Raw genomic sequence first — 23,927 nt, forward strand, 5'->3', positions numbered from 1 at the left:
GACCTTCCTTTAGGAAACCCACACGAACAGGGATCCTGCCTGCAACCATAAAGGACTTTGAAAAATGAGTATGAAGAACACTTTTTTATTCTTACGTCCAAGCAATGTGAAAGGCACAGCTTGCTGCATCAGGTCATTTAGCACCTCACACAGTGAGACAGATGAGATGGCAAATTACAGCTTACACCACCTGCTCCTTCAAAAGTAACAGGAGCAGCATCAGAAACAGTGTGGACTTAATTAGGCCAAAAAAATATTTATTGCATAAATAACACATTAAAGGTGGTTATCAAATATCCTAATTGTTGTTTATATGCATAACATATTAATACATATGCTATATATATAGTATAAATACATATATTTATACTATTAATTTTCCCTATTGTCAACTGCACAATCTCAAATTACAGTTTAACAGGTCTGTGCTTTGCTAGAGGACTCTGGAATGACAAGCAGAGCTGTTATGATGTGGTCTGAGAGCCAGTCCCAGGAAGAGGGATACAACACAAACATACTTTCCCTCGTTGGTCCTGCACTTAGGCCCTGGGACCCAGCTTCTGATTTTCTGGTCTGTACTCTCTCTGATCTTGGGATTATTCAGACAGACATAATCAATTTACCCACTGCTTTAGAACTTCCTACAGATTTAACTCCTCAGTGCAATTCCAGAAAACTGGGGTAGGAAATGCCAGTGCTTAGAGATACTCAGATTTCTTCTAGGTGAGCACTGTATCCCATTAACACCAACAGACAGGAGCACAAAAATTAGCACATTGTCTCCATCACCTTTCTCTTCTCATAACGAGCACATTTTTTAAAAATACATCATATGTACTCTAACTATGAGGGAGCTGCAGGCCCTCTCAAGTGAAGTTTGAGGTGCCACTTTGGTTGTATAGACAGATAGATGGATTTTTTTACCAAAAAAAAAAAAAAAATTAAAAAATTTTTCTCAGTCTCTAGCATACTGAAAGTGTTAAAACTAATTCAGAGTTTACTATTTGGTCATTGTTTATCCTTAATTCTGCCACTGGTCTTTCTGTGGGTCACTCCGCATTTATTGCAAGAAGGGATCCTGCTTACATTTAGAGAAAACAGAGGGATTTTAAATAAAAATCAGTAACAGAACAAATACAGTTTAAATTTTTTTCACACATGATGCACTACTGAAACAAGTTAGGTCTTACACTGCTTGAGAAACACACTTGCCAAGGTATGTCTCAAAAATTCTACAAAGTTATTCAAAAGAAAATTAACCGCATGTACTACGAGTGAGCCCACTACAGGTTTCTCAGGTATGAGGCTGTGACCCAGCTTACAGATGGAAGTAGAAAGTCAACAGATATTGTTGCATAGCTTTCCTGAACACCATGACAGCATTGATTTAAAGTCAATTGTACAGTTTATCTAAAAATCAGAACACTATAACGACTTCAACGGATGTCATATATTTGAGCTTTAGAACAGTTAAGAGTTTCAACACAATCTGAAAGGAATATTTTAAATGTTATTTTGCACAGCGATCACTTGTTATTTTAGCTGCAGTTTATGCTACATAACTTAAGTGATGAAGCATTAAGTCAGTTGTGATGCCATTTACATCATTCGAGAAAATGCTTTTTAATATACCAATGAAAATAAGGGGGGCTTGCCAAAGCAGGGATGATTTATTATGTTTTTCCCCTTGGCAGCACCCTCTTCATTGTGGGATCTCCACCAATTTATCTTTTTGGAAAATGCTCACTCTGTATTTTCACTGCATATTATTTTCTTTAAGAAACAAAATCTTTCTTATGTACCAATATTGAAACAACAGTAGGACAAATAATACTACCAACATGGTAAATACAAAGGGGGATATGCAGAAACAGATATGCAAAACCTGCATATTGCAAACATTGCATCAGATTTACTTCTGGGATACTTCTATCTGAAGGACACAGGCTAAATGAAAACTGAAAATAAAGCCAGTACTTGTGTTGTATGGCTGCTCAGTGTTAGTAATGCTGCAGCATTTGGATGATATGAATCATCCATGATATAAGAAACCTGGAAAAACATAGAAAAGCCATATAAAGTACGACAACCTAGTCAGAACTAAAAAATAATTGCCATGCTTTAAAGTGCAAGCTGGGAAATACAGTCTCAAAACTGCTCCTTTCCCTCATTCCCTGGTCCATATCCATTACTGGAGAAGTGAAAAGGCACAGAAGTTGAGCCCATGATGCATACACATGTAAGGTGAAAGACTGACTTACTTTACCTCCATTTCATCCTGCAGAATTGCCACTCCTAGTGGAAAGCAGCACATTTCTAACTTTAAAGCACTGTGTTTGTTAATCTGTGAGAACTTGACTTTGTGAAGAGGCCTTGCGAAACCTTCCTGAGCAACCCTCACCTGAAGCTGTCGCACACACCCCAGCCCATCAGGCGGTTCGCTCTCAGCAGGGGCATGGGTCTGCTTGCCCTTTGTTTTTTTTTTTCCTGGAAATTTCAAAACTCACTTTTTGAAACGCCGCTGCCTTTAAAAATCCTCCTAAGGCAACATAAGGGAGGTGAAGAGGGCGCTTACGCTCTCTTTCCTCTCGCTTAACCTGAGAACTTGACACAGCCCGGGAGAGGCACCCGCCACAGCTCCGGGGGGCGGGGTGAGGAGCGCGGCGTTCCCGGACGGGCTCGGCCCGGTCATCCCGCATCGTCTTGAAGCATCACTAATAACACATTCCCCACCCGCTTTCCGGACGGAGCGGGGGGATGCTTCTCCTCTTGTCCCCCGGCCCGGGGGACGCCTCCCGGAACCACGCTTCGGCTTCCCCGAAGGAGGAGGCCGCTGCCCCCCATGCCGGGCAAACGCCGGGACCGTCACTGCGCTCCCCCGGGCTGGTTCTCGGACTCCTCCTGCTCCCAAGACTTCATCGCAGCAGCTCCGCCTTCTCTGACCCGTGAAGCTGTTTTCCTCGGGGAAGTCTCTCCTCCGTGGGGCTGAAGGAGGAGTGGACTCTCGGCGGCCTGGAGCGGAGGCGGGCCCGGGAGGTGCGGGGGAGAGGAGAGGAAGGAAGGCGAGAGGAGCTGCGCCCTGGGATCTACTGCGGACGCTGGAGAGACGGCGCGGCCGCCCCCGGCAGCCCGGACTCGTCCGTGGACCCGTCCCCGGTGGCGGAGTGCGAGGATGAGCAGGGGGGATGGTGGAAACCTGGCGGGAGCCATCAGCTACGCCCTTCCCTCCATCCCTTCCAACAAACTCCCGGACTTGCGCTTTATCAGCCGTGGTGCTTACGGTACCGTATCTGCGGCCCGTCACGCTGACTGGAGGGTGCCGGTGGCTCTCAAATGTCTGCAGGGACCACTACTAGACAGGTAAAATGGGGGAGCATCGCTGCAGCGGGCGACCCAGGGGGAGTGTGGGGGGATGATGGGCGGCGACGCGGCAGCCGGGTGAGGGACCCTCCCGGTAACCTCGCCTCCCCCATCGCTCCCCCCAATGTCCCGTGGAGAAGGGAAGGACCGAACTGAACCTGCCTTTCCCCCAAACCAGGGAGGGGGTTCGGCACTCCCTCTGTGTCCCGGGACATTCTGTGAATACGTCCCGGCAGTGGGTAACGCGGCGGCGGGGGGTGGAGGGCGGGCTGTGGTGGGTGGGGGGCGATCTGCCCGCCTTGGTTTTGTTAGATTGGTGGAGCCCGAGAGAGAGCCGGGTGTCTTAATGGGGGATGGAAAATGATGGGCTGATGGAAATACAAGAGCAAGGGGAGATCCGACGGAAGACAGAATAAGCTTGAGCCATGAGCAAGCGTGTAGCAGCCCTGAAGCTTTCTCTCTTTCTCTTGCTGAAAACGGGTGCTTTCATTCTCAGTGCCTCTTTTGAAGGTATTTTGTTTTCCTCCTGCAATGCTCACCTTGGGGTTCCTCCTCCACGTGGGATTTGCACAGTTGTGCTTCTTCCCGGGTGTGCTGGTTGCCAGCTGTTTTGCTGAAGTATCAGTGGGATATTAAAATGAAAGTCATTAGTATAGATTGGTTGTTTCCAGAGATAGAATAGAATGATAGAGTCATAGAATGGTTAAGGTTGGAAGGGACCCTAAACATCATGAAGATCCAACCCCCCTGCGTGGGCAGGGACACCTTCCACTAGACCAGGCTGCACAAGGCCTCATCCAACATGATCTCACATGCTTTCAGGGAAGGGGCAGCAACAGCCTCCCTAGGAAACCTATTCCAGTACATTACTACTCTCATGGTGAAGAATTTTTTCCTTATATCTAACCTAAATCTAACCCTTCTCAGTTTAAAACCATTGCTAGAGTTTGCTTCTGTCTCCTGGAAGAAGCTTCTCTGAGACAATGCATAATGGATTTTTTAGAGTTTTTTTTTTATTTTTTGGTCTAAGGTCTCAGCACTGAGAGAAGGTAATTGAAATAATAGGCTTGTAGGCCCCTGTGTGCAGTGTGGTATTTTCCAAGCTCCTCCACTTGTAGCAGTTGTGTTTCCCATTTTTCTGAGGCCCAAATGACACAGAGTTTATTGCAGGAGCTGGCACTCCCGTAAGGGGTGGACACACTGTAAGGGGGCAGCAGGTAATAATTTCCATCCATCTCTGCCTCATTCACTCCCTATAGTGCCTTTTTTCTTTTATAAATGCAAATTTGCATCTTTTTCAACAGTCAGAAGGCTACCTGACTGTAAACCTGCCTTTTGATTTCTTAGGTGTCTTTAATACTTACTGCCTCAGGTTTCTTTGATCTACTATTAGACATTTAGGCAGAACAGCTTCACTCAAAATAGCAAGGTTTTTAGTCTTGTGACCCAAAATGCTAGAATATAAATAAGTTGTTTAAAACTATCTCAACTCTTATTTTCATGTGTGTTTACACAGGCTTTATCTCTGAAATCTTGCCAGAATGAAATGGAATCTCAATTAAACTGGAATATTGTGTTCTCTAATAAGTTTATTGATTTTTTTTTTTCTTTATTCAAATGTCTACTTAAATCCTTAATAATCAGAAATACTATGTTTATCCTCTGAACTCAGTTGGGAGAAAAGAATACTGATTTAGCCTTGCAGGAATTTAGATTAGTGGGACATGTAGCCTGTGTAATTATGGTGAAAATGAAAACTGAGGTAATAATAATAATAATTCAGCCTCCATGCAAAGCCTGGAGATGCTATCAAAAGACCAAAAGCTTCAAGAAATCTGTTACAGCTGAGTCTCTGTGATCTGTCAGTTGTGTAGTAGGCAACATAAAATGCCATCCTGTGAATGCTGTCAAGAAAAGGGGAGGGTTCATGGTGCAATTAATTACCCATCCAGGGAGCCTGTGCTGTGTATCCCGGAGGTTGGGATAGTGTGTGTGTGACCAGCCAAAAAGCAGAGCTGGTTGGAAAGCTCTTGTGGGTGTGTACTAAGTTAGGCATTACTCAGTGACCTGGTGTGGAGCAAACAAAGGTGAAGTGACTTAGAGACACAGGAGTAGACCTCAATCTGTTGCAACTCATTTCCCAGCCTACAGTTAAATCCCATGCAGATGTGCCTCATAGTCTGGGAAAATCCCTAGCTTTCCCAAATCCAGTCATTTCTGGAGAGAGGGAGGAAGGAAGGGAGTTGTTGCTTGTCCCATGCTTTTATTGACACAGTTCCTAGAGTTTCTGATAATAGAAGCCTTTTCCCATCCCACAGATAAGGACCAAGAACTGCTTTTAAATGCAAAGTTTTCCTATTTTAAAAGGAGCAGGCATTAGTTCTCCAGGCTTCCTCCTTTCCCCATATTCTCTGGTGGCTTTTTCTTTGTGAGGGATAGCCCTACATTCCTGGGTCCAGACTGACATGTGCTCTTCAGTGTGTACCCTGGACTTGATGGTTTCAAGCCAACTCTCACTCAGGAGCTCTATAGCAACAATAACACCTTGCTGTGCTGAGAAAATTGTCACAGCTATAGCCCAGACTTGTATGCAGCAATGCCCCAGCACAGCTCTATTGCTTCTAAACCAGACTGCCTAGCATCCAGATGTGCTGTAAAAGTCCAGTATTTGGATATCATAGTCACCTGGGTATAAAATCTAAATCTTTTTTTTTCCCTTAGAATCGCCCTTTATGGTCCAGATACCCTCACTGTAAACAAAACCTTATTTTTTTCAGGAAAATTTGAGATATATGGCATACCAAAAAGTTTGTCACTTTTAGGGATGATAGCAAGTGTATTCTTAAATAAAACTTGAGCTTCTTGAATGCACATGCTGCAAGGTCTGAATTTGTAAAGATGCATCAGATTCACATTTCGAGGAGGCCAAACATCATGATGGTGACCCCTTCTTTCTGTGCAGTCAGGAAATGTTTTTTCCTGAGGGTGTTTCAAAGCAGAGGCCCAATTTGAAGGAACAATTTATGTGAAAACAAAACATAGTTGGGCAGTTCTTTTCCTTCAGAAAATGAAGGTGCTTTCGTTTAACCCATGTTATTTTAGTGCATGTCAGTGTTCACTGAATTTGCATGGTTGGAGAATTACAAGTGTTATAATTCCCTTGTGCCACAAGGGAAACTCATGGCTTGAAAACGGACAGTAAATAGGACAAATGTATCTGGTCATTACCTTTATTGTCACACACAGGATAGTGAATAATTTGAGTTCTGACTGTATCGTTATTTACTGGAAACATGGCTGAAAAATGTGATGGAAATAGATCTGTGTGGTACAGCAAACCTGGGGAAGCTGTCTTGTATTTGGATTTTTAGCTTCTCATTTGTCTTACAGTATCTTGTTATCAAAAAAAAGCATACTAGGAAGCAAATGGTGAAAGGTGGTGGTACTGCATATGGGTACATATTTTTTTTAAGACACTTTAGTGAACCGACATTTGCACCGAGTTTCCTTGTACTGGTATGGTAACCTTTTTTATTTGTTTCTTTAAGTGACAGAAACCATCTTCTAAAAGAAGCAGAGATATTACACAAAGCCAGGTTTAGTTACATTCTGCCAATTTTGGGAATTTGCAACGAGCCTGAATTTCTGGGGATAGTAACAGAATACATGACAAATGGGTCATTAAACGAGCTTTTACATGGGGTAAGTGTACTTACAGACCTTAAATACAGTCCCTGGTTGTTTCAGATACCCTTTGTTTTCCATACTTTAAGGAAGTAGTGTAGTGAATTGTATTATTACTAGAAATTTGGGGGGCTCTGATAGACTTTCTGTTTCCCCAAAAATCAACAAGACTTAGCAGACTTTAATTTTATTATAATTTTTCCTTTAATGTTGGGACCTATTGCTGTCTTTATGTCAAATTACTGTATACAGTCCCTTTAAAATTCTCTGTCATTCTCTAATTAAAATCTGAAATACTTATGCTTACTTCATGGGTTGAAAGGTCTGAAACCTGGGTTTCAGAATTATGACCAATGTAAATATCCCACAAAAATGGTGGGGTTTTTTTTCACTGAATCTGAATCTTTATTAAAAAATAAATATTTTATCTTTAGTTTCTAGAAGTCAAATATTGCTAATCTGAACACCTATGGATATTTCTACCACATCTTACTCTCCAGAGTGTCTCTGAAGTCTCCATTTGCTTGTTCTGAGCGTGCAGTGTTGTTACTCTAAAGCTTCTGCAGTTATCTCAGCAGCAGTGCAGCTTTGTCTGTACCCTTAATCAATATACATCTCATGCCTTACAGAACTCATCCGTGTTTTTCATAAAAGTATTAGTGTCAATATAATTTTCAAGATTTCAGTTGAGTTTTACTGACTTTTTCTTGGTGTTAATGTTTGTAAATGCTAGTATATTGTGAGAAAGCACCACAGCTTTTTTTTTTACCCCCAGTGTCACTTGAACAGTATGATTCTTTCCTTCCTTTGCGTAGTACTCATAATCTGTGGGTTGCAAGTTTCATAGAGGAGTTCATCTGTAAATCATATTTTCATATGAATGAGTAATGTAGTAACTGTCCTACGTCATGTATAGCAGTCATTAACTATTATCTGAATGCTAAGGAATGGAAACAGAACACTGCATGATTAACATGTCTATTTGTGTTTTTACAGCTAAGCAGTCTTAATGCTCAGTTACAGTATTTTAAGGAGTTCTTGTAATGCATGTTTTAAATATTACTGCCTGCCCAAGTCACTTTCTCCTTATAAAAAGTCATTGTGTTGTGCTCGTAGATCAGAGCAGAAGATTATATTCTGGTTTTGTGGTTTTATCTTGGCAGAAAGATGTGTATCCTGACGTTCCCTGGTGCCTGAGATTCCGCATTCTTTATGAAATTGCCTTGGGAGTAAACTATTTGCACAACATGGATCCTCCGTTGCTGCACCATGACTTGAAAACCCAAAATATTTTGTTGGATGATGAGTTTCATGTCAAGGTACAGTTATTTAATTTGTGTTTTCTTCAGCATCCAGAATGAGTGAAAGTGTTTTAATCCCCATAGAAGGGAAAGAGGGAGGATGGGCTCATACAGAGAGGATGTAATTGTATGTCAGACATTTAGACAGACCATCGAGCTTTATTTTGAATACTCTGCATTGCTCTAGTGTGGGTTTCATCTGTCTGAAAAAACCAGAAAGCCCAAATTTGAGCTGTTTCTGTTACAGCAGTACATGATACTCAATAGTAGTGACACTCTTGTATGGCAGCCTTCCAGGGATAGCTATATCTGGACCTTTCTGAGAAGAAAATATAGAGTGTTCCTGTCCAAGCTGCTCAGACAAGTTAGTTCTGGAGGACAGCAGGTTAAATTCAAATAACCCATATGACATTTATGTACATACATGTTCTGTTAGCGAAGTAGAAGAACTTGTGAAATGTAACTGCAAAATCCAAGCATGTTGGAAAATAGCTTTTGTGAAGCTCCTTAGAGCAAGCAAACGTACATAGAGCAGTAATACTAGTTTAAATGTTTTTAAAATTCATAGAATATAAAGTTCAAGTAAATGAGAAATCAGAGCTATTTTGTACTTAACTTGTTCTTGAATGCTTCAGTTGCTACTGTGAGGTGAATCTTCTTGTGAGTCCTTTGAGCAAAGATCAAAGACCCCGTCCTGATTTCTTCTTTCTGCATTGCGCAGATATTTATCTTGGCAGCAAGGTGCCTTACACAGCTTTGTCTCCGCTCACACCCTCAGCAGCTCATACCTCCTCCCACTCACTTGTGCTGGCATTGCCATCTCTCGAGCTTCCTGATAAACCTGATTAGGGAACTGATCCAAGTAATTTTTTTATCCATCGCTTTTTTAATCCCTAACAGCACTTCTGTGTTCTGGTGCTCTGCCTGACCACATCTAAACAGTTGTTTTGCTGGAGCAATTGAAGGGAAGAGAGAAACACTTGCTTACCTTACTTGCCCCCCATAAGGTCTGAAAGACTGTCCTTGGGGGTCTTTTAAGTGTTTGGGGGGTGGAGGCTGAAGCAAGGTTTGCTAAATTAGAACAGCTGGTATGAAGGGTCAGGAAGGTTGTCATGTATGCCAAACAGAAGTACTATTGGATAGGTATAAAAGTAACACCAACAAGAGGAGAATTTTTTGCTAGGAGTAGAGTCAGACATTTGAATGGTGCCCCAGGGGAAGTGGTGGATTCTTCCACTCTGGAAAGTTTTAAGTCTCAGCTCAACAGGGTGCTGAAACATATCATATAAACAATAGTATTAGAAGGGTTGGACTAGATGATCCTTGGGGTCCCTTCCAACCTGACATTCTATGATTCTGTGATTTATAGAGTGCTTCTGGCTGTCCCAGATCTACTGAATAAGCAAGGTAACACAACCAGTTGCAGTGAGGAAGGCTTGATAGAAGTGATTTGTAAAGAAAAAAAGGTTATTTTTTCACTGTAGATTTTCTCTGTACACTCTCCAGAGAACTTATTTCTGTTATCTTAGTTGCCACAGGCATCTATGTTGAAAGTCTTTAAACTCTGTAGGAAGGGGTGAGGCCACAGAGTGCTGAGTAAAGAAAGTATTCAGCAACTTTTTGAGCACAGAAGTTCAGAATATCAGATTTATTAATTCAAGATGAATATTTCACAGTTCTGGGTGTGGAGTGCCCTAGAATTTTTCTGTGATGGCAACTGTCTCAGGCTATCTGAAGGCTAAATTATATAGAGCCAGATTAAACTTGTGGGGTTTTTTACAATCAGGGAAATGGAAGTCCTCAATGGCTTTTAGTTTGCTTGTTTTTTACCAAAGAAAGAGATTGTCTACATACTGGACAGAGTCCAGTGCAGATTGTCCAGTTACAGCTACAGGGTGTATGAACCCTTGTTTCAGAGATCAGCAGGCTAGGACAGTCCTTTAGGGATTGCATGAGTCATGACCTGAGAATGTTTTCTGAACCGGAGCTGGTGTTTCCTGTTGCTAGGACAACCACATACCTTTGTGTGTTAGGTCAGCGACTTGAGTGACCCCTTCTTTAGGGCATATTTCAAGAATTTTTTATCTCAGTCAGCAAATAAATCCAGTTTTTCTTCTCGGAAGGACTGATTTATCCTTTCCAGATTGCAGATTTTGGCATGTCAAAATGGCGTGTCATATCCATGTCGCAATCACGAAGTGAAACCTCTTTGCCAGAAGGAGGGACAATTATCTACATGCCACCTGAAGATTACAATCCCAGTCAGAAAACCCGTGCAAGTGTAAAACACGATATCTACAGGTAACTCATGTTGTTCTCACGTGGGCTTTGCAATCTGAATTCAAATTTGACTTACTGGACTTACTTTAACATACTTTCAGGAATTTTATTGTTTTTAGAAGTGTCATAAGTGTATAAGCAAAATGAATGGAGGAAAATAATACCAAGTGGTAGCTGGATTTGATGACTTATTTCTCGACGAAACACTGTGACAAGTGTAAAGCTCCAGAAATTAAACTACAGCTACAGAAACAGAGGAGACTGGTTTCTATAGATGAATTGACACAGAGAGATAATGTAGGGTGGGAAACAACTGTTCAAACCATTATGTAAGTGCAGATACCCTTGTAATTTGTGCCCACCGATTAATACAATTTGCCGGATGTACTCAGGAAGGAAAGAGGAAAACATATTTTCAGAAAGGGGTTAGGAAAAAAGAGGGTAATGGGATTGGTGGAAGTATTTGGAAAGATGTCCTTAAGGAATAACTTCTATGAAAGTTCAGGTAGATATACTTCAGTCAGTTCTGAGTAGCTGGAGTAATAGCATAGGATGTAGTAGAGAAGTGGGGACCCATGTAGTGGAATGGAAGTTGCTCTTAGGATATTAGGATTACACTTGGCTAATGTGAAAAGCCTTGGAGAGCTCAAAGTTTACAGGAATGATCATGGAGAGAGTTGTCATGTAAAAGTGGGGAGGAGGCATGAAGAGGCATATCACTGATTAAGTCCATCTATCTGTTGTACCCCATTTACCTTCAGCTGTTTTTGACAGGGTTGTAGTTTGGTTGAGGATGAATGAATGAGTCTCAGAGGGTCTTTCTGACTTCCAGGGAGACCAGTATTTCTCTTTAATTATCCCTTACCCTTAAGGAATACACAAAGTTCCTTGACATTGCTGAGAAAAGAATAGGGATGATAACATACCTGTGACCTAATCTAGCAGTGTGACCTAAGCTCTTCTGGCTTCTTGTCTTAGAGGATTTGGAAGTATGATTGGTGGCTTAATGGGTGAAGAGATGCAGAAGACAAATTTTTGTTAAAAAAAAAAAAAATGTCTGCAGACAAATAACAAGCAAATGGGAGAAAAAAAGAGAGGAAAGATCAGTAGAAGAGCTTAGAAAGATGATAAATTAGGAAGGAAAGAGATTATCTGAGAAGAGAGGAAAGAAACTGAGGCAACATGGTAAAGAAGGATGGAAGTTCCAGGCAGGAAGATGTGAAGGTAGAGAGACAGAGAAATGACCACCAGAAAAATCACACAGGAAGATCTGTGCTCAGGATCAGAAGGAGGTGCTCTGAAGCAGAGATAAAAATGAAAGGCATATATAGTGTAATGGGGAATCAGCAGGACGTGGTATGCTGCAGGGTTGCAGAACTGAGAAAATAGCATAGTGTAATTCTTCTTTAACAAAAAAAGTAATTCTTTCCATAGTTTCATTTTTGTTGCTTCCATTTTAAATAACAGGTTTTAAAACTTTTCAATCTATTTTTAAATTGATGTATGAAAAAAAGTCAAGGAGTAGAGGTTTACAAGGATATATTTTAAATTGGAAATTAGGTTCTTAAATAGTGAAATATTTTTCCTCTCTCATTTTAACCTTAGCTCCCTTGTAGTCACTGAGACACTTTGTATTCATGCTGATCTGAATGGAAAAAAAAATCACTTTGAGTAAGCAAAATGTGTGTTCAGTCTGCTGGCTATAGTTCAGGGTTGCCTTCTTGGGGGTTGCTTTTGTAAAGTAAATCTTGTATATACAAGTGACATTTCTCCCTGTAGAGAAGACTGCATGTATTGCACATATATATGTCTGGGGGAAAGCTGGAGTGTGCTTCCAGATGCAAGTCCATCTCTTACCTGCCTCTGACTTTGTGTTGGGATAGAGGTGTGGGATCCTCCATCCTTGCACCCTGCCAGCCATGGGAGTGTCAAACAGCTTTGATCTGGACTGGGGAGATGTCAGTGTTGCAGTGAGGACAGAGCAGTTTGCATGCTGAGATTAAACTGCATGCACAGAATTCATGATGTATTAGTAGAGCAGAGCTAATGCAGACTTAGGAAATGAGTTTATATGCCACGTCCTTTTTCTCTACTTAACTGTTTAAAATTTCTGCTAGTTTTCATATATTCAGATCATCATAGAAATCTGTATTTAGCTATAGCTATACAGCTATATAGTTAGATATAGTTAGATATATTTATGTATTATTTATATAGCATATATAAATATATAGTATTAAATATAGAGATAGTATATATATATATACTATATTATATTTTAGAAAAACATTTTAATAAAATGTAAAGCTGAGCACATTGTGCTGTTAAGTGTCTGTAATCTAAAATAATATCTTCTAAAATAACATCTTTTTAAACAGTTATGCTATTATTATGTGGGAAGTGATGACAAGGAAACAGCCATTTGAAGGTAAGGCCATGTTTTCCTTTATTTTTCCAGTGTTACATAAAGGCTAAGCCTGAAGCCTGGGTACCTGAGGACTTCATTTTAAGGGTTACTTTTTAATTATTCAATTTTTAAGCTTGATGATGAACACTTTGAGTTACTTTTCAAATTAGAGTATTTTCCTCTATTGTTGGTTTATTGTCTGTTGGGGTTTTTTTCATTACAGTGTTTGCTAAATTGAAAATACGTCTTTTTGTAAAAGAAACATAACCTTATCTTGGTCACCTCTAAATACTATGTCTGCAAATGAAATTATTCCTCCTGTAGTGATCTGTTTACGTTGCATATATTTCTAATGAATGCATGATGTCTGTTTTGACAGAAGTTACAAACCCCTTGCAGATAATGTATAGTGTGTCACAGGGACAGCGACTGGACTTGAGCGAAGAAAGTTTATCCATGGACGTTCCTCATCGGGCGCTCGTCGTAAGGTTGATAGGAAGTGGATGGGCACAAAACCCAGATGAAAGACCATCCTTCTTGAGTGAGTTTACTTTGCATAAGAAGAAAAGATTTTTAAATTGATGTATTTCTATTAAACACGTGCAGAGCAAGGTTATAACTGCAAAAGAGAAATGGGAAAGGTGCCAAGAGATACATGTGTGCGGGTTTGTTGCATACAATAAGGTGTTTGCTTCCACCTTGTATGTAAACAAATATTTTTGAATGGAACTACATGTGTGCTGTAAAATCAAGATGTTAGTTGGAGTCTTCTACATTTGCCATCTCTAATTTACTTGTAAAAAAGCAGAATTTTCTGTTTAACGGCCTGCACTTAAGGTTTTTTGTTTATCTTTGAAGATAACTTTTGTTGTTTTTAAGAAGGGGAGGGAAGTGAGGTATATAATGAGTGCTGTGGGATTTATGAGCAAGCTGGAGAACACACCATGAAACAACTGCACGTCAAATAAGCTTCAGATAGTGACTTTTCCTTATGTTTGCATCTCAGTATAAATCTTTTTCACTGAGACTTTATCTTTGGCCATTGCACCTTTCAGATCATGCAGGACCTGGTTGAAACCATGCTCTGCACTTTCTTTCCATCTTTCCTTTGTTCTGTGTTTTCTCTACAAGACCAAATATAGATTACTTTCAGCCTTTTTTTACAGTGGATTATGGAATTTAGAGAACAAGACTGACATGTGAGCTTGTAGAGATTAGAGTGGTAGAGTGTGAATTGAAAAAGTATTGGTTTGATTTTTGCAAACCTACATTTGTCATACCTAACTGACATTCCTGGTGCATGTTGAGCTTATATTTATCCCCCATAAAATTTTTCCATAATATACTCAATTTTGTGGTGACTTTTGGCTGTCTAGGGAAGGTCATTCTATAAACATCGTAAAAAAGTGATCACCTGTTTTTAACTGTGAAATTTGCTCCTACATGTGTTGCTGTGGTTGGCGTGGTGTGAAGCTAGTAAGGATTCCTGCAGTAGCTACACTATGCTTCTTTAATTTGCATGCCCTTAAAAAACTTCCTCCCTATTCCTTCAGAAAACAACATCCTAATTCTGTAGGGAAAGCTGAACTGCATTGGAAAGGCAAAAATGTTGAATAGGAGATACTGAAAGTATTCAAATGTAGAACAGCACAAAGACCTCTGGCTTCAGCAATTCCATATTTAAGTTTCTCACTGTTTTGAAGATGCAGACACCCAGACCTGAAATACCAGGGGTTTTTAGTTGGTTCTGGTGGTGTTTGGATTTAGAGTTTGTATTGTTTGTTGTTGTTTTGTTAAGGTTGCAGACCTCTCTACTGGTAACATTAATGTTTCATTTGTAGCTTTAGTGAACAGATATTTCTTTATTTTAGAAACCTTTATGGGCCAACTTCCTTTGAGCTGGAAAGTTTTAGTAAGTTGCTGTCAGAAAGCTTAGAAGGAAATGTTTATAACTGGGTTTTTTTCATCAGTTTGGGAGAGGAAAAAATGAGGACCCATTCAAGCACATACAACATCCTCAAGTTCACCATTCAAAATGAATTATGTGACTGCTTTTGAGGCATAGTTATGTTTTTCATTAATAATAAATTGAATGTCAGGTTATTTTGGCCCAAATCTGGTTTGTATGATTGTAAATAATAGTATTTTCTTTATCCAAGGAACGAAATATATCTATTCATATTTTTTTTTTTAATAAAAAAGAACAGAAACATCATGATATTTCCTTATGTATTCTTGTTTTCCTGTGTTTGTTAACCACAACAAAATGGTCACCAAAGGGCTAATTGCCTGGAATATGTACCTAAAGTGTAAGCTAACTTGGGTCTGACTAATGTCTGAACCTTCTCAGGCAGGGACTTGGACTAGGAGATCTCCAGAGGTTCCTTCCAACCCCTGACATTCTGTTACTCTGTGGTTAGTACCATGTCTGTAGTAAGATGATCTTTGCAGAAAATATGCATTGCTTTTTCTTCTACTTTACTATCTGAAAAAGAAAGAAGAAGTTGCAAAACTGTTGCAAAATTAAGGGAAGTAAAGCTCACTGCTTGGGAAATTACCATAGCACAGGGAGGAGATAAACTAGAACTCCCAAACCCCTTTTTGTTAAATAAACTTTAAGTAGAAAATCTTGGTTAACTTGTCTGTTCCCCCTATAAAGAAGTGGTAAAGTCTACTTATCACCGTGTTTCTGCATGCTCTTGGAACATCTACCTATAATTTAATTGTAATGAATAAAAATTAACAATGCTAGTATTTCAGTGTGGAAAATTGAGTGCCAAACTTACAAAACTCTGTTTTAGCTAATGCAAGAAGTTAGGAATCCCAGTATTGAATGTATGTTTTAAAGATGCTTATGGAAAAAAATTAATAAAAATGAACTGTGGTAGTAAAATTACAGTAAAAACTAAAAATACATCAATATATCAAAAAATCAATATATCAAAAATACATAAATATAAAAATACATCAATAAGATGTACTGTATGATGGATTGCTAATACAGTAAATGGATTTTGCCAAATGGGTGGAACCCACAGAAATGCAGAATTGTAATGTGCCACTATCCTTGCCTGAGGTTTTGTTTCACTTGTACACAGTTCAAAAGAGACATTTCTCTAATACAATCATGTTAAAATTTGAAATATTTATTTTTTAAAACTTTTCAGCATTGGAAAACAACATTGTGTGACAGCACAGGTTGTCACTTGCATATTGGGTGGTTGTGTGTCTCCCTATCTGAGCAGATAATTTTAATTTCTCTGATTTGTTGCCTTTGGTGAGCATGTGGACACTATCCTTTGGATTCACAGGATGTGGTATGTCAGTGCCTTGACTACCACCATTTTCTCTGGCCCTGCTGCACAGCATCTATTCTGGATATTGCTGTGGTGGCAGGTTGTTTCTTTTCCTCATATAAACCTTTACACATCTGCTGGAGTGGGAAGAGATTGATCCACTCTGAGGTCTTGTGCTCTTTGGTCTCCTCTAGCAAACCAGACTTGTTTGGTCTATCTTGAAACACCTTAAATCTACCAACTCCCATGTGGGGAATGGAAGACTTGCAGTCTGGCACAGTCCTAAATCTCTTGATATAGAGTGCTGAGGTGGCCAGATCAAGAGAGGGTTTCTTTACAAGTGTTTCACATGACCTAACAGGTAAAATCAAGAAACTTGTGTTTAGCAGCATAAGTAGTTTGATACCTCTTGAGACAACTTCCATTTATAAATACGCGTAAATTGCATTTATAAAAGTAGGTTTGGTAAAATGAAAACTTAATTTCCACTTTAAATAATTCAGCAAGGTCCTATTCTTTGTTTAGAATGTTTACTGGAACTTGAGCCAGTCCTGCGAACATTTGATGAAATAGCTATGCTGGAAGCAGTGGTTCTGTTAAAGAGATCAAAGGTAAGCAGCTTTTGTTACAGTTATCAGTGGTCAAATAAGTTGGTAAAATAAGTTGGTAACTTTTGCTTGCTAAAACAAATGCAATCCCCTTTGTCAATTATCTAATCTTGTATCTGGCTGAAGTATGTGCTTGTTCAGCACTGTTGTCTTTATTGCAGAAATTTAATGTGGGTAAATATGTCTCTTCCAGTCACTATATGAATCACGATGTGTTTATAAGATTGGAAAGAAAGCAGATGTACAGCAGATATCTCTAAATATACCTCTGAATCCCCAAGAGGTAAATATTTTACATGTTGCTTTTGGTTTGTTGGTATCAGTGAAGATCCTGAGAGCTTAAAGGAAGATTCAGTTAGTAAGGGGAAATTGTTCTGCAGTTTACTTTCCTATGCAGTCAGGAAAAGCATGAAGTGCATTAGTTGAGTTGGGGTGTATCAAATGCATAATCATAGGGGTGAAGATAGAAAAGGGTGGGTAAGCAGATAGAAGAAGAGCACTCTTGGTATATCCTTCAAATGTGTGAAAGTTACCCCCTTCAGGAGGAATGCAGCACAAAGTGTCTGCAGCTTGTAAGTCTTCTCCTCCCTTACACTGCTACAGATCTTGTTTATATAGGGTCTACAGATTTTGCTTATATAGGGTCATATAAATTTGTTTTTGTATTTTGCTTCTTAATGCTGCTTGAAAAACACAAGTATTAGGATTACATGATTTCTTCTGGTTTACCATATTTTAATTGTTTTGTTTGTTGAGCATTTAGATAGTAGGGGAAAGGCAATACTGGGAAAGTACTATGTAAAACAAATACAAGTTTGTATTTATTTAATGTGCCTTTTCAATATACAACTGGAATAATTTCAGGAAACATGTTCTGCCTCCATTCAATGTGATGCACTTCCCCTTCGGAGCATCTCTCCAGTTATATCAAGATTCAAGTCTGTTTCCAAGAGTAATATCCTCTCATCAGGTAGAGATAATGGTGAGTACATAAATTTAAGTTGCCATGGCAGCTTTAAAATCCCACTGTGACACTACATTTTTGTGTAGTAGAAAGCTGGATCTCCATTTATGCCAGAAAAAGAGATTTGTTTTGTAAACTTCTGTTTTACTTTGTAAAAAAGTAGAGTATTATAGCTCTGGTTTTCTATTCCTGTCACTTGAGAAATCCTCACAGATTCAGTTTTCCTATTCGTTCATGAGTGCAGAGATGGAATTTACTTGTCCCTTCAGACTGTTGGTGGTTTGGTTAATCATTTGTGAACTTCTAAAGATAAAAAGTCTTAACATTTTTTTAGGCACTCCTAGAGCTGAGTAAACTGAAGGTTTCCAATGCAGTCTGACCTCTTGATTATTTTTAATTCAATAAATAAAATGGCTTGGAAAAATTGATTGCCTTATGAAAGTATTTGCCCAGACCTCTTCTAGCTGTCACCTTTTCTGAATAAAATTTGGCAAAAGTCCCAGACAAAACTCAATTTTGAGGTTTTGCTGACAATGGAAGCCAGAAATACGTGATGGGATAAAACAGCAATACATTGTGAAACAAAGGCTGCACTTGAGTTTGTTCTCCTGAAAGAACACAAACATAAATTTCAAATGAAGGGAGCATCCTCTGGCTTGGCAGGGAGCAGTGCTGTGAAGTAGGCAAGATGGTTGACTTCACTGCTATGAAGTAGAGCATCAGAAAGGGTGCTGTGAGGTGCTACCAAACTGGAGATAACCTGGTAGAGGCTGGAAGGCTCAGGCAGTTTCTTTTCCAGCTCAGGTTTGAATGGATCCACAATTCTGGCTTGTGCTCAATGTACTAAAAATACATGAATGCAGCAGGCATTCCAGGGAAAATAAGATTATGGAAGGCTTAAGGCATTTGATTTACCAGGGAAAATTACAGAAAACAATTGTAGTGTAGTTTGGCTGTACCTGTACCCAAGCATTTATCTGTACAAATAGCATAAAACCCAAAAAAGTGAAGAATTAGTGTTTACCAAGCTTAATAGGAATGTTGTGATGAATTTTAGAAAATTGACTGGTAGCATGAAAATGAACTCTAATCACGGAAGTGTTCGTTGTTAATTTGCCAATATCTGCATCAGGTAGTTTTATTCTGGAAAAAAGACTGGCATTCTTCTTTTTTTGCCAAAATTAGATGCAGTAGTTTCAAGGGAAAATCTTTTCCCAGGTAGGTGTTGGCAAGAGATGTGTTTGGCGTGGCACCAAGACGGAAGTCAGTGATTACAGATTTTAGTTGAGTTGGTTTTTCCATGAAATCAGAAGGCTTTTTCAGAAACTTGCTCCTTTAGAGTTAGTAACTGTATTCTAACTTTCAGGCTCTAATTTTTCTTCCCTAGCCAGCCTATACACACACTTGTTCTTAGCTGTTGCTTGGAGCTTAATTACCTTGTTTTCTCTTTTTTCCCATTTCCATAGAACCAATTATTTTTGAAAGGACCTTTAACACTAACCATTAACATAATGCTGCCAAGTCTCACTAAACCCTGTCCCTGAACACCACATCTACATCTCTTTTAAGCCCCTCTAGGGATGGTGACTCAACCACCTCCTTGGGCAGCCTGTTTCAGTGCTTGACAACCCTTTCAGTGCAGCAATTTTTCCTAATACCTAATCTAAACCTCCTCTAGCAGAATTTGAGGCTGTTTCCTCTTGTTCTATTGCATGTTACTTGGGAGAAGAGATTCTTTTCAGGTAGTTGTAGAGAGCAGTAAGTAGAGAGTAATGTAGAGAGCAAATAATGAGGCTCCCCTGAGCCTCCTTTTTCTCCATGCTAAACATCCCCAGTTCCCTTTTACTTCTGACATAGAGACTAATCCTTAAAAACACTTGGTTTGCTAGACAAGCAGGATAAGCTCTTTTTAAGGTCAGATGTAAAATAATCTTCTTCATTCTACTGTATCCTACTGGTTCTCCTTGTGTATGGTCTAATTTAAGTCATTGAACTGAGGCTACCAGACATCTGTAGTTGGTGCTAAAAAATAAATATGACAAGTGTTTTCTGCCTGAAATAAAAACTTACTATATACTAGACTTTTATTTTTTCTTTCAAAGAAGATCCTTCATTACAGAATAAGCTGCCTAGGTTGTTGGGCTTTTTCCTCAACTTTATTCCAAATCATTAGACCCAGCTTGAAGCAGAAACTCTAGGTCTCATGTTTTGTTCTGTCAGGTTTCTACTTCTATTACTGCAGACTTCTAACTCAGATAGGTTCTAAGTAACCTGTGTCCACCCATTCTTTCTGAATAACATCTCCAAATTTCATTAGCATGTTTCTATTTTATATTCTATGGTCACTGTTCAAGTTCATTCTCCCATAATAGTTCAATCCCAATAGTTGTGTCTCTAATACTATTGAAGATCTATCTGTGCCTAGTGACTGCTACAATCTACCCAGCAGAGCTGTTTAAAACCCTTTTCTGAAATGATCTTTCAGTCACACCATTTGTCTTCTAATGCTTTCTCGTTCTCTCTTTAATGAAATCTAGTACTAGTTCCTAAGAGTTCTAGTCCACCTTTTTTTTTTTTTTTTTGAATAATAAGAGTGTAATTTCTTTCATGTTTTCCTATTTCTGCTCCTTGTACTTATAGCTATATTCTTCTGCAGATCAACACTGATCTAGGAGTACACCTTCAAATACTCCCACTGGATGGGTATCTATAATTCTGAGCTGTCCAGGAAACTACCCATTCTTATTGTGTCTTTAGATGTTCATCTGAATTCCTACACTTGCATCTCTGGTTCTTAGTTAACATCTTAGGCTCAAGTGAGTGAAAGTCTGTAATGGAAAGTGTATGCAGAGTTGGGCATAAGTCCTGTGATTGATTTCTCGTGAGCTATTTGTCATCTGTTCCTTGAGTCATTCTTATTGCTGCTTTCACATCCTCATCTTTTTCAACCATAAAAAAATCTGAAGAATAGGAACTATTAAGCTTTGCAAATGATAAAACCCTCCCCCCCCCCTTTTCTTTGAAAACATTTACATGAAGAAGTCATGTGTGGTTTTGACCCCCCCAGGTTCCATTGGCTTCCTACTGAATGTCACCGTTGGTCCTCATGTTCTTTCCTTCCATCCAAGTATTTCTTTCATTCTTTCCACCTTTGTTAACACTGCCAAACCTCATCAAATTAGACTGGTTAGCTTTTATGCTGACTCCTAACTACCTCCAAACACTAGAAGGAGTTTTGTTCTTCCAGTCCCTAGGAAAATCTGTCAATCTGAGCTTTTTTAAAGTTCACACCTACTGGATTTATTTTCTCAATGTTCTTTTAAAAGAAAACAAGACCCCCAAACCCATGGTCAACGCTTGGTAAAAGATAAGGGACATAAATGTGTAACACCTGAGTATAAGGAATAATGTGTTCCTCTGAAGTGAATTTAGGTATTTATGTTGTTATGACTTGTTTTATGGAATTGTTCTAAATAGTATCCAATGACTGAATTTTATTGAACATAGAAATAATACAACTTGCTCTTTTTTTCTTGGTTTTTGTTTTTGTTTTTTTTTAAGATGGAAATTCTGAGGGTCTTCACTCTCTCAGCAATCAGAGCACAGATGAAAATACCTCTGTAACTCAGAGTGCCAGACTTCTTGGGCATCCATACAGTTCTTTGCCCTCATCTGACAAGTGTATTTCATATGCCTCAAATTCTGCATCATGTGTGCTGCCATCATCACCACTTCCTTCAGGTACAGCAAACACTTGTTGAATTCCAAGGCCCACAATAAGTGTCCTAATACCTAATGTGTGCAAATGAAATGTTAACTGGAACTTGTTTGTTTGTAAAATTCTTCAAAATAAGAATGCAAATAATTCTGACTTTCTTTGTAGACTTAGATTACAAAGTAAGTAAAACCAATGTAAAATGTGATCAGTAACTAGCTCCTAGCTTTTTTTCTCTTATTTGAGAAAACTTAATTCCTGGTGCCTTGGGTCTTCTTTATCCCATTCCTTTTGCTTATATTATTTCTCCATTCTGCTGTAGCAGTCCAGCAGAACACAGAAAAAGCTGGCTTGAGCTTAGTTGGTTTGAGCTTAATTCACCTTTTTGCCTGTCACTTCTCCCCACTTTTAATCCTGTCATTCTTCCTCTTTTAATGGCAAGGCAAAGAGAAGCAGCAGCTGTGTCAGCATCTCACTTTTAATGGTGCTCTGTTGGGAATTCACTGGGTCATACCCCTATGCGTTAAGTAACTGTTTAAAGCATGCTTAAAAAAAAACAACAAAAAACCGCAACTCCAATGCATGATGAATTATTCAGAGATATTTCCTAGTGGGCCACACAAGAATATTCAACTTCATAAAGATTTGCTGTGTCATTGCTGTGTCATTTTCTGGAAATGTGTGACTCAGTAGCTTTTCACTGTGTGAATCCTCCGCTTGAGGAAAATACACAGGAAGGTACAGGGATGTTTTCAGTAAACTTCAATAAAAATCCCCATGGAAAGTGAAGTTATGACCTCTCTCTTTTTAGTACTACATCAGGTTTAACACTGAAGCAGATTGCTCACAAAGACTGTAGAGTCCCAGCACTTGAAGATCATAGAATCATAGAATTGGCTGGGTTGGGAGGGACCTCAGAGATCATCAAGTCCAACCCTTGATCCACTACTGCTGCAGTTACCAGACCATGGCACTGAGTGCCACATCCAGTCTCTTTTTAAATATCTCCAGGGATGGAGAATCCACCACTTCCTGGGGCAGCCCATTCCAGTGTTTGATCACCCTCTCAGTAAAGAAATTCTTTCTAAGGTCCAACCTAAACCTCCCCCGGCACAACTTGAGACAGTGCCCTCTTGTCTTGCTGAGGGTTGCCTGGGAAAAGAGACCAACCCCCACCTGGCTACACCCTCCTTTCAGGGAGTTGTAGAGAGTGATGAGGTCTCCCCTGAGCCTCCTCTTCTCCAGGCTGAACAGCCCCAGCTCCCTCAGCCTCTCCTCATAGGATCTGTGCTCGAGTCCCTTCACCAGCCTGGTTGCCCTCCTTTGGACCTGCTCCAGGACCTCGATATCCTTCCTAAACTGAGGGGCTCAAAATTCAGCTGGACAAGACCCTGAGCAACCTGAATTATCCCTGGAAATGGCCCAGCTCTGAGCAGGCCGTAAGACTAGATGACCTCCTTAAGGGTTCCTTGCAATCTAAATTGTTCTGTGATTCATATAAAATCAGTACCAAATTTGATAATTGGAATACTTTAAATGTGAAATAAAATAGTGAAATGGTAAACGCATGGTTACTAGTCTAGTGTATTTCTGACCAAAGCTAAGTTTTAAACAGCTTTTTCTCATCTTTGTTTTATAGCAGTTTTTATTGACACCGTTACAGTATTAATTTTTTTCAATTTTCTCCAATCTCAGATTTTCTTTTGGAAACCATACAACAGAACATAGCTCATCAATGGATCCAGAGTAAAAGAGAAGAAATTATTGATCAGATGACTGAAGCGTGTTTGAATCAGTCATTGGATGCTCTTCTATCAAGATTTTTACTCATGAAAGAAGACTATGAACTTATAAGCACCAAACCTACAAGGACATCAAAAGTCCGACAACTTCTTGATACCTCAGATAGCCAAGGAGAAGAATTTGCCAGAATTATAATACAAAAGTTGAAAGATAACAAACAGCTAGGACTTCAACCTTATCCAGACGTTATACCTAATTCTCTAAGACTGCATCTTTAAATTAGTTCATTCCATATGAAGCCATGTGAATATTTCTTACAGCATGATCCTTGTCTCTGTATAGTAGTTTTATATATGTACTGCTCTGTCTTTACTGTGCCTTTGTAGAGTCTCAGAAATGACACTGAATTCATCTAGACTGCATGTGGTGAGTTACAAATTAATCAGCTGGAGTGTTTTTAACCAGTTGGAGAGTAGTCATAAAGACAAACACTTGATGTTTATTGACTTAATTAATACATTTTATTGTACATGACAAGGAAAAACATTAAATATTCCCCCTTTTACATA

The 23,927-nt window shown here is 39.4% G+C and overlaps 1 protein-coding gene across 3 annotated transcripts; it reads left to right on the plus strand.

Moving 5' to 3' along the window:
* The first annotated feature begins 2,638 nt into the window (after positions 1-2,638).
* RIPK2 (receptor interacting serine/threonine kinase 2) lies at positions 2,639-23,927 on the plus strand. Of its 3 annotated transcripts, none has more exons than XM_071737889.1 (11): positions 2,639-3,360; positions 6,909-7,062; positions 8,208-8,363; positions 10,489-10,646; positions 13,004-13,053; positions 13,412-13,573; positions 16,854-16,939; positions 17,130-17,219; positions 17,801-17,918; positions 21,462-21,641; positions 23,311-23,927. In XM_071737889.1, the coding sequence occupies exons 1-11, from the start codon at positions 3,173-3,175 to the stop codon at positions 23,634-23,636; spliced, it is 1,668 nt and encodes a 555-aa protein (XP_071593990.1). In that variant the 5' UTR covers positions 2,639-3,172; the 3' UTR covers positions 23,637-23,927. The 3 variants fall into 3 exon arrangements, with proteins under 3 accessions (XP_071593990.1, XP_071593992.1, XP_071593991.1); XM_071737891.1 differs by lacking the exon at positions 2,639-3,360 and adding an exon at positions 3,581-3,599; XM_071737890.1 differs by lacking the exon at positions 2,639-3,360 and adding an exon at positions 3,679-3,870.

The sequence above is a fragment of the Heliangelus exortis genome, chromosome 2 (genome assembly GCF_036169615.1).
Source record: "Heliangelus exortis chromosome 2, bHelExo1.hap1, whole genome shotgun sequence".
Taxonomy (NCBI): domain Eukaryota; kingdom Metazoa; phylum Chordata; class Aves; order Apodiformes; family Trochilidae; genus Heliangelus; species Heliangelus exortis.

Coding starts and splice junctions, on each gene's coding strand:
- RIPK2 (XM_071737889.1), top strand. CDS start 3,173: ATGAGCAGGGGGGATGGTGGAAACCTGGCGGGAGCCATCAGCTACGCC. Junction 3,361..6,908: donor CAGGGACCACTACTAGACAG/GTAAAATGGGGG, acceptor TGTTTCTTTAAG/TGACAGAAACCATCTTCTAA. Junction 13,054..13,411: donor AAGGAAACAGCCATTTGAAG/GTAAGGCCATGT, acceptor CTGTTTTGACAG/AAGTTACAAACCCCTTGCAG.